General features: G+C 33.1%; 1 protein-coding gene across 1 annotated transcript; it reads right to left on the bottom strand.

The window, feature by feature from the left end:
* Window positions 1–1921: 1921 nt before the first annotated feature.
* On the bottom strand, window positions 1922–3953 carry LOC145588747 (NAC domain-containing protein 100-like). Its single transcript, XM_081645356.1, has 3 exons — window positions 3386–3953; window positions 2996–3273; window positions 1922–2869 (listed from the first exon to the last, which is right to left on the bottom strand). Exons 1-3 carry the CDS (start codon window positions 3573–3575, stop codon window positions 2243–2245), a joined length of 1095 nt encoding a protein of 364 aa, XP_081501482.1. The 5' UTR covers window positions 3576–3953; the 3' UTR covers window positions 1922–2242.
* Between the last annotated feature and the right edge of the window lie 5263 nt (window positions 3954–9216).

The following is a 9216-nucleotide window of genomic DNA, read 5'->3' on the forward strand; positions in this document are numbered from 1 at the left end:
ATAGGAAACCGGAGGATATGGTGGTGTTTGGCGTATCAAATATCTCCATATGTTGAATTTCTTATCATTAACACTTAAGATTAAGTTTATTTCATTTTTCAGATGGAGACAAATTAAGGGTGTACGTAGAATCGTAGGAGTAAAATGACAAAATTAAACATCAATGTCTTATGTAATTTTACAAGTTTTGTGTATATATATCTATTGATTATGATTGTTTAACTCATAAACAAATAGATAACATATTTTTAGTGAGCCCCAAAACTAAGAGGGAGATCACTCATGCATACATCATCTAAAAACTAGATATATAAGTATTGTAGTTTGATCCAATCCCTTGAGATTTCACAAATTTTTTGGAACATTCCTCTACATGATAGAACAAAAAAAAAGGGTTGATAAGCTAATTTGGAAAAATGTAAGGAATACGAGGTTTAATCCCTTCGAGATTATAAATGAAGAAAACATTATATTGCATAACCTGAGCTACCACCATGCTTTACACAATCACACTCTTTTGCAAGAGTTCAAGATTAAAAAAAAAAATAAATAAATAAAATAAAATTAAGTTCATCCCTTCTTTCCATGCAATCCTAGCTCTACCTTTTAGTGCAATTTTTGTAGCCTATTTGTTGAACAAGTTCATTCATACATCTTGATGATATACTTATTAGATTCGGTACACTCGAGAAAAAAAAATTGTATCGAACATCATATTCTCTCGGGTTTAGGTATTTACAAGAATGAAAACTGGCTTCTGTATTAGTTACATGCAAATAGTTATTGATTTAATATTAAAATCGTAATCTTTTATATACACAAAATACATGCCAAAGTAGTATGTTATTTTATATGCAACAAAATAGTCTATAGTTGATAAAGAAATAGAGAGACTATGTTAGAGATAAGTTAGTGTGTAATTCTAACAACAAAATTCTTAAATAGTGTTCACAATTGATATTTAGTAACCTTAATTTCATGACATGGGGCGCATTTCATAAAGGGGAAAAAAAAGGTTTTGCTTTGCTAAACAAAAACGGCCTTACAACTTTAAAGCTCACCTAGGACCTTTTATTTATTTATTTTTTCCTAAGTATCTTAATTCAACCTTAATTGAAATAAAATAAAAGGATAAATAGCTTCATAAAATAATATAGTCATATTTTATAAAGCGTTTAACCATCGCTTTAAACTAAAAATGGCAAAAAAAGATAAGAAAAATTATGGACGGATTCTAAGAGATAAGACAACAACAAATTCAAAGAGTGTAACGGTTCTAATATTACTAGAATTATAATAATCATCTTTTTTCCCATATTTTCCCCATTAATTTGAGGGGAATAAAGACAAATAGAGTTGTAGTAATCCATGAGTCAGGTCATGAAAGTGGTCCTTTTACCAAACTTTATCCTTTGATGGCTGCATATTCATGCATTCTAATGTGGGAAGAAAGAGATTGTGAAGATTGTAACAGCATATTCATTCTAGCCCCCAAAAAACTACAATTAATGTAAAGTATATGAAAGTAACCTCATTTTTGTATAATCTCACAATTACATGGTCTCACATACACTTCTCGAGTTTTAGGTCAATGGTGAGCCGAATGAGTCCTTTCGTTTTTTTTTTTTGTAACGTGTCACTAATTGGTATAAGATCATTCTTATTACGGCCTAATTTAACGTGTTTAACACTCCGCTTTGCGAGTATTGTCACCTGAGGACTACGGTTGCTAGACCGAAATTTTAAGGGACAAAAAATGGGATCTTGCACAAGCAAAAGAGCATAACATAGAGGCTAATAGTGATAAAAACAACTTTGTGTTAGCCACAACATAAGAATATTAAGATGCATATTTTAACCTAAAAAAACAAAAATCAAATCAATGTATATATAAAAACAAACTGCTGAAACTGTACTAATGTGAATCAGTATGTCACTAACCTTCAATAAATCAATTCTAACAAATTACATCCAGAAGACTAACAACCAAATCAAGATATTAAAAAAGAAATTTAGACTAAGAATTGTCATATTGTATGCTACTAACTATATAATTATAATACAGAATATATTGTATATTTGATCTGTATCCTTAATTGGATTCAGTAAATTCTATACATCAAACTATTACAAACCCTTAATAATTCAGTAAGGTAATAGAAAATTGAGACTTTTTTTTTTCTTTTTCATTTTTTCCCTCCTAATTTCATCTATGATCACCTCCTGCTGTAATTTTTTTTCTTCAGTAATTCCATAGAGTATCCAAATCTACAGGTCCACCGGACGTCGAAGGTCCATCAGGATCATCGAATGGCCTCCGACTCATGTCGTAATTCGATACGACAGATGAGATTTCAGCATTCATGTCACTGCTTAAACCAGTATCTTGTGAAGCACTGTAATTTACCACCTCTGTTTTCATGCTCTGTTTCATCTCTGTTCCATGGTTCTCAAGTATAGCCTTGAGAATATGTTGTTCTGACATCATGTAATTCCCTGAATAATGGCCTGGTTGAGAAGAAGGGAAATAAGAATTATTATTGCCACTTCCAAACCTAAAATAAGGATTATCACTCGGATTCGAGGGAATTGAATTGTAAGGATTATTGTTTATTAGCCCATCAAAGGAGGGTTGTTGATTAGTGTTATGATAATGGCTTGTTTGAGCTGTAGTTTCCATGGGATTGGAGAAGCAGGACACGTGAGGAGCACCATAGTTAGTGTTGTAAGGTGATGAATCCATCAATGGTGGCAGAATACTCGAAGGGTTAAACTCGGCCCCGAACGAGTCCGGTGGTATTAGTCCAGGGAAAGGAATTTTCTTTCCTGCTGCACTCTTTTGGAAAACCCTACAGATCACCCACTCATTCTGAAAAACACAAAAAATGATCATACATGTTAGAAAATAATAAAAACAGGGGAATAAAACAGAGGAAAACAGGGGAAAAACAGGGGAAATGATCAAAACACCAAATATTAAGATTTTTGTCAATACCTTTGCATTAGAAGGTAGGTTTTGAAGAGATGATTTGCCCTCAAGTCTATATTCATGCATCACCCAATTCGACTTCTCGCCTTTCGGGGCTCGGCCCTTGTAGAAAACCAAGGTTTTCTTCATACCAACAAGAGATTTTCCCCTATAAATTTCCTTGTCTTTTCCTGTTGCTTTCCAATAGCCAGCCTCAGTAGCCCTATTTGTTCTTAATCCAGTTGGGTATTTTCTGTCCCTAACACAGAAGAAATACCATTCCTTTTCTCCCATTTTCGCCCGCTCTATAACAATCATCAATCGATTCACCAAAACAATAATTAGTAAAACATATTAATACAAAACCTATAACAAAATTAAAATATTTATGTTACGAAAATATGATCAACAACATACTTGGTAAGTCCCAAGGTTCACACTTGTTCAAATCAACTTCTCCAATAGCTCTAGCTGAGAAATTGATGTCAATAACTTTAGGTGCTAAGTAATGACTGATCAACTCCTCGTCGGTCGGGTGAAATCGGAATCCGGGTGGTAAGTCCATTGGTTCTTGATCACCAGCAAGAACACTACTCATGTTTTCCATTTTTGCCTTACAGTTTACCAATCCTAGGACAATAGAAAAAAGTTGCAAAATTTTTGCAAAATTTCTCCTTAATTCTTAACAAGTACCTCTTTTTCAGCAATTGAGTAATTTGATCAACTAATAACTCCTACAATTTCCAATACCCAGCTAATCTTTGGACAAACAATAGATGGATTTCAACACCAAATTTAAAAGAGTACCTAGAAAATCTAAATTCTTCCCAAATAATGAGTAATCAAAGAAGACTAATCAAATAAGGGTATCAAATAATTAAGCTATTTTTTTTTTCTTATATAAGATCACTAGAAAATGAAGAAGAAGTAAAAGAAAGGTGGGAAAATTTTTTTGGGCTAGAAAAAATGAAAAGGGTGTTATGAAAATTTGCATAATTGGGCAGAAGACCTCCCTAAATACTGGTGGGTTCAGAGAAGGGAGAGACGTGGGATGCAAGGAAGCTTTCTCATTTGTTGATATTTACAATTTTAACCCATTTATTTTTTTTAAAATTATTATTTTTTTTTAATTTTGAATTTTGTAAAATTAAGAATTTTTTTTTTAATTAATATTTAAGAATTTAATATGGGTTCTAAAATCTGACCAGAGCCAACTCATCTGTTAAGAAAATTCCCAGATGTACAAATAATTAATTACTTAAAATTTGACTTTTGATGTCCTCTCAAATGACTAATTAGTATAATTACTAATTGGATTTTAATAATAAGATTAAAAGTTTTAGATATAATAAAATAATAAGGATGACATCAGCATGAATCAAGACAAAAGGAAGAAGGCTTTTCAAGCACTTTTATTGGTTGTTTTATGTGTGTTATAGCTAGAATCATCCAAAATTATGCCCATCAAAATTTGGATAATTCCAAACAATACCTTAATTTTTTTAATTTTGAAGAAAATCTTTCTAAATTAAAAAAAAAAAATAAAAAAAAATCCCTTATATATATATTCTCATTGAAGCTTCTAAATGTCTTTATTTAGTTAAAAAGTCTAAAAAGTTTTGTAAAATTTGTAAAAGTAGCTTTTTTATATATTTTTTTTCTAAAGGTAATTGACCAATATGGCCCTTAAATGTCTTATTGTAGAAGTACTTCAAATATTGTCAATTACACTCTGCTTTCAAGCTGTTAGTGTTGAAAACCGACTCTTTAGCAACTAGTTGAGATTGGGACCAAGTCCAATTATTCCATTTAATTTTTTAAATGATAATTAATGATGATAATAACCAAAATGAGCACAAAAAATTGTATGCAACATAAACATTTATAGTTTCAAACAATAAAATGCTACAAAAGTAGATTCTGGCTAGGTGTTCATAATACAACCAGTTGTATCATTTGCATGGCTCAACTAATGTTATTTTTTTTATTTATTTATTCACAGTTATTCATTTGCACGTAAATGATCGAGGAGTTTTCCCGAAAAAAAAAAAAAAAAAAACTTTGAATATCCCGCCGGTGGGTTTAATTTTCTAACCCACCGGCAGGTGGGAATTTTTGTATATGATCCCAAGATCTAACCTAAGCTGTGATACCATGTCAGAGGACCAACTCAACCAAAAGGTTAAACTGATGGTTGAGGCCCAGGAATATGTTTTATAGGTTGTACAATGCATATAGTAAAATTTATTGTACATTAACACAATATACATTGCATTGCCTAGGTTGGGGAGAAGAGGGGGAGAGGGAGTCAGATTGAAATAGGGGCGATTAATTTGTTCATTAGTAATACGAAGAACTTTCTGAATGTATTATGAAATTATCCGTTATGATAATCAATTAAATTGCTATTAGTGAGTTAATAAATTCGTCTCACAATGCAAACCATTAAATGTTTCCTATGATCTAAAAGTTATGTCATTAAAAAAAAAAAAAAAAAAAAAAATCACCCCTAGCCCTAGCTAACGACACATAACTATTGTAAGATTGTAATTAGCATTGCATAATGCTTGTTTTAGATTGGTTAAGTTCCCCCATGAAAACTTAACAATTAAGAATTGAAATAAATTTTTTTTTTAAAAAGGGTTCACTTCTTAATGAACCCTTCAGAAAAATTGGATAGCAACATGAGACTTCTTATAAACTTGAACATTTTGATACTAGGAAAATACTTTTATAATGTAATGTGAGAAATATAAAAGTTTTCTCCATAAAAAATTAAAGATTCAAGAGTACGTACTTGTCAAAAGAAAGAAAAATTCAAGATTAATTAAACAAAATTATTAAATGGGGAAGTTGAGAATTATTTAATTATTGACTTTGGATCTATGTACAAAATTAACATCACATAAAAAAAAAGTACACAATTAGCATGAAGTTTGATAACTTCCCAGAAATTGCTTGACCATTGCTGCTAAATTTTCTTCCTATAATTTGGCTGATAAGTCACTCTTATTCACTTGATTTAAGGGAAAACAGTCCATTTAAATTTATATTTATTTGAAACATTCAAACAACATGCAGAAGATTACAAAAAATCAAATAAATTACTTTGATCCTTTACAGTACAAAACATTTCATTTCTATTCTAAATACAATATTTTGAGTACATTACATTGGAGGTTAAAAAAAAATAATAATCCTTGTATACACATTAATGCATATACTTCCTCTTAAAATAATCCTTTTGTGTACATTACATTAATGCATATCCTTTTGTACATTACATTTTGAGGTTAAAATAAATAATTCTTTTTTTACTTATGAGTTTTCACGAAAATTAGAAGTAGAAGACATAAAAGTTGAGCAAAAAAAAATGTAGAAATGGATTATTAAAAGAGGAAAGAAGAAAGGTGGTTTGCTCAATGGAGAGAGGAGTAAATATTTTTTATTCTTTACGGAGTACTAAAAAGTTGTTAACTTCAGCTTAATTTCAGTTCAGTCCAGTTCAATTCATCTCCAATCAGTTCAGTTTAGTTCAGCTCCAATCAGTTCAGTCCAGTCCAGCTTCTAATTTCCATCTCTCATAAAATATTCATTTCAGTTCAGTTCAGTTCAGTTCAACTCAGTTTAGTAAATATGAACAGACCCTAATTAAATTTGTTTTATCGAACTTAAGGAGAAGTGAGATATATGAAAATTTGGGTTAACCTTATAAGGAGTATACTAGTATAAAAAAATGTATGACGAAACAATGGATATTTAATAACTGCGTGTAAGATTATCTTGACTCGAGTTGAGAGCTCAATACGATTAAAAAAAAAAGTGTTGTAACAAATAGAGCTTCAAGTGAAAGAATTAGCAAAAAGGAAGCAATAGTAAACAGTTTGATGTTCTTTTATTTCAATAGTTCACATGTATGAATAGATAAATTATTTTTGAATGATAAGAGCGTAAATGGAAGAAGTGACATTTAAAACTCATAAATTTGTCTCACAATTTTCAAAATTTTAATACACAAACATACACTAGTATAAGCATAAATATATGCGAGTATATAATGGACACTCTACTCACCATTAGATTCAAGTGTCGAGCATGATTTATCATTCCTAATGCAATTAGGAATGAATTTTAGTCAGGTTCCCTCTAGGTTTTCCTTGGGAGGGTGGGTTCTAGGTCTTCCTAGGGTTTCCTTTTCGTGAAGGTTTTCCTTTGATTTTGGTGTAGTTGTTTAGCCATGGAATCGAATTCTACCATGGACAGTACAAATACTGAAGCTTTGATCCCTTTGGAGAACGATAACAATAAGAAAGAAAGTTACAATAAATCTCTCGATAAACCTCGAGAAATTGAAACAGAAACCATAAATAATAATGCGAAGAATGATGATCTTGAAGAGGCAGTAGAATGGATTGAAGGCAATGAGGATGAGGAGGAGGCGAGGGTTGAATTAGGGCTTGTAGGGAAGATTTGGACGGAACGTAATATCAATTCAAATGCTTTCATGACAACAATAAAGAATGTTTGGCAATTAGAAACATTGGGAAGAATACCTTTGTGTTCCAATTTCATCATTGGAGGGATAAGAAGCGGGTTCTTGATGAGCAGCCATGGTACTTTGACAGACACACGTTGTTGCTTGGAGAAATTGAAGACAATGTGAAGCCGCTTGACGTTCATCTTTGTGAACTGCCAATGTGGGTTAGAGTATACAATCTCCCTTTCAAAGGCCGTTTAAACTCTGCAAATGTGGAAGCTCTAGGGAACAAAATTGGACGCTTCTTAAGATTAGAAAGTTCGGGTTGTATGGGTATTGACAAATCCGTAAAGATCAGGGTGATGATAGATGTTACAAAGCCTTTGTTACAGAAGGTTAAGGTGAAATTGCGAGGCGGTTATGATGATTTCTTTGAGGTAAAGTATGAGAAACCCCCCCCCCCCTTTTTGCTACTTTTGTGGGATGATTGGTCACGGGGTAAAAGACTGTGATGGGTGCAGGGATGTGGATGAACCGCATATGAAGTATGGTGGGTGGTTGAAGGCATCCCCATGGAAAATCAATAAAGATGACAGTGCTAATGAACCTATAATCTCGACCCCGTCATGTGCAAAAAGCTTATTTATAACCAAACCAAAAGAATATGCCAAAAAGAAATGCAGTGAGCAGATGGGTGTGGTCCTTGAAAAGCTTACTGATGTCACTTTGTCCTCGGATAAAAGTCATGCTATTGAGAACAACAGAAAGGAACAAGAGGTGGAGATTGAATCCGTTCTAACTCACACTATTGTTGAGAAGGGTAGTACACTGAATATTGGAACGGCTCAGCTACAACAGGACGTTCCCTCGAACAATAATCTGAGCATCACAGTGGAGAGTGAAAAAATACCACAAGCAAAGAAGGCAAAAGTGGTAATTCGAAAACAAAGGCAGAATGTAGCTCCAACTGGTAATGCTCCAATGTCTGGCAGAACAAGAAAAAGGGATGAGCAGGAGAGTGAAATTAACAGCAAGGATGATGAGATTGAAGGAATTTCTGTAAAGAAAAGAACAATGGACAACAATATGGTGAATGAGTACTACGACACTGTCATGGCTGACCCAGTGGCGGGCCCCACTCCTTGGGCCCTCAGAGATAAATGAGATACATATTATCGTGGAACTGCCGAGGTTTGGGGAGTCCTCGGGCAGTCAATTCGCTAAGGCGTATTGTGATCACGGAAAACCTCGGGTTGGTGTTCTTACAAGAGACTAAGCTGAGGCAGGGTGAGATGGAGAGAATAAAAAACAAGTTGAATTTTAAAGGGATGATTGAGGTTGGATGTGTTGGGGAAGGGAGGAGAAGAAGTGGAGGGCTGGCTTTACTCTGGAGGGAGGACTAGGATATCACTATTCAATCTTTCTCTTTGAATTACATTGATGCTTTGGTGAAATGTCAAGAGTGGGATGTGTGGCGGTTCACTGGAGTATATGGCTTTCCCGAGGACAAAAATAAACACAAAACGGGTACTCTTCTTGAAAGTTTGGTGAACGATACTCGTATACCATGGCTTTGTGGTGGGGATTTTAATTTGATGTTGTGGTCTACGGAAAAACAAGGTGGTGCCAATTTCAAATATTCTGAAGCTGCTATTTTTCGAGAGGCTCTTAACACATGTAAGTTGGATGACTTGGGCTTCATTGGATATCCTTTCACATGGTTCAATAATTGTGGTGATGAGGGTAACTTACAAGAAAGGTTAGATCGATT

The sequence above is a fragment of the Chenopodium album genome, chromosome 2 (genome assembly GCF_948465745.1).
Source record: "Chenopodium album chromosome 2, dcCheAlbu1.1, whole genome shotgun sequence".
NCBI classification, from domain to species: domain Eukaryota; kingdom Viridiplantae; phylum Streptophyta; class Magnoliopsida; order Caryophyllales; family Amaranthaceae; genus Chenopodium; species Chenopodium album.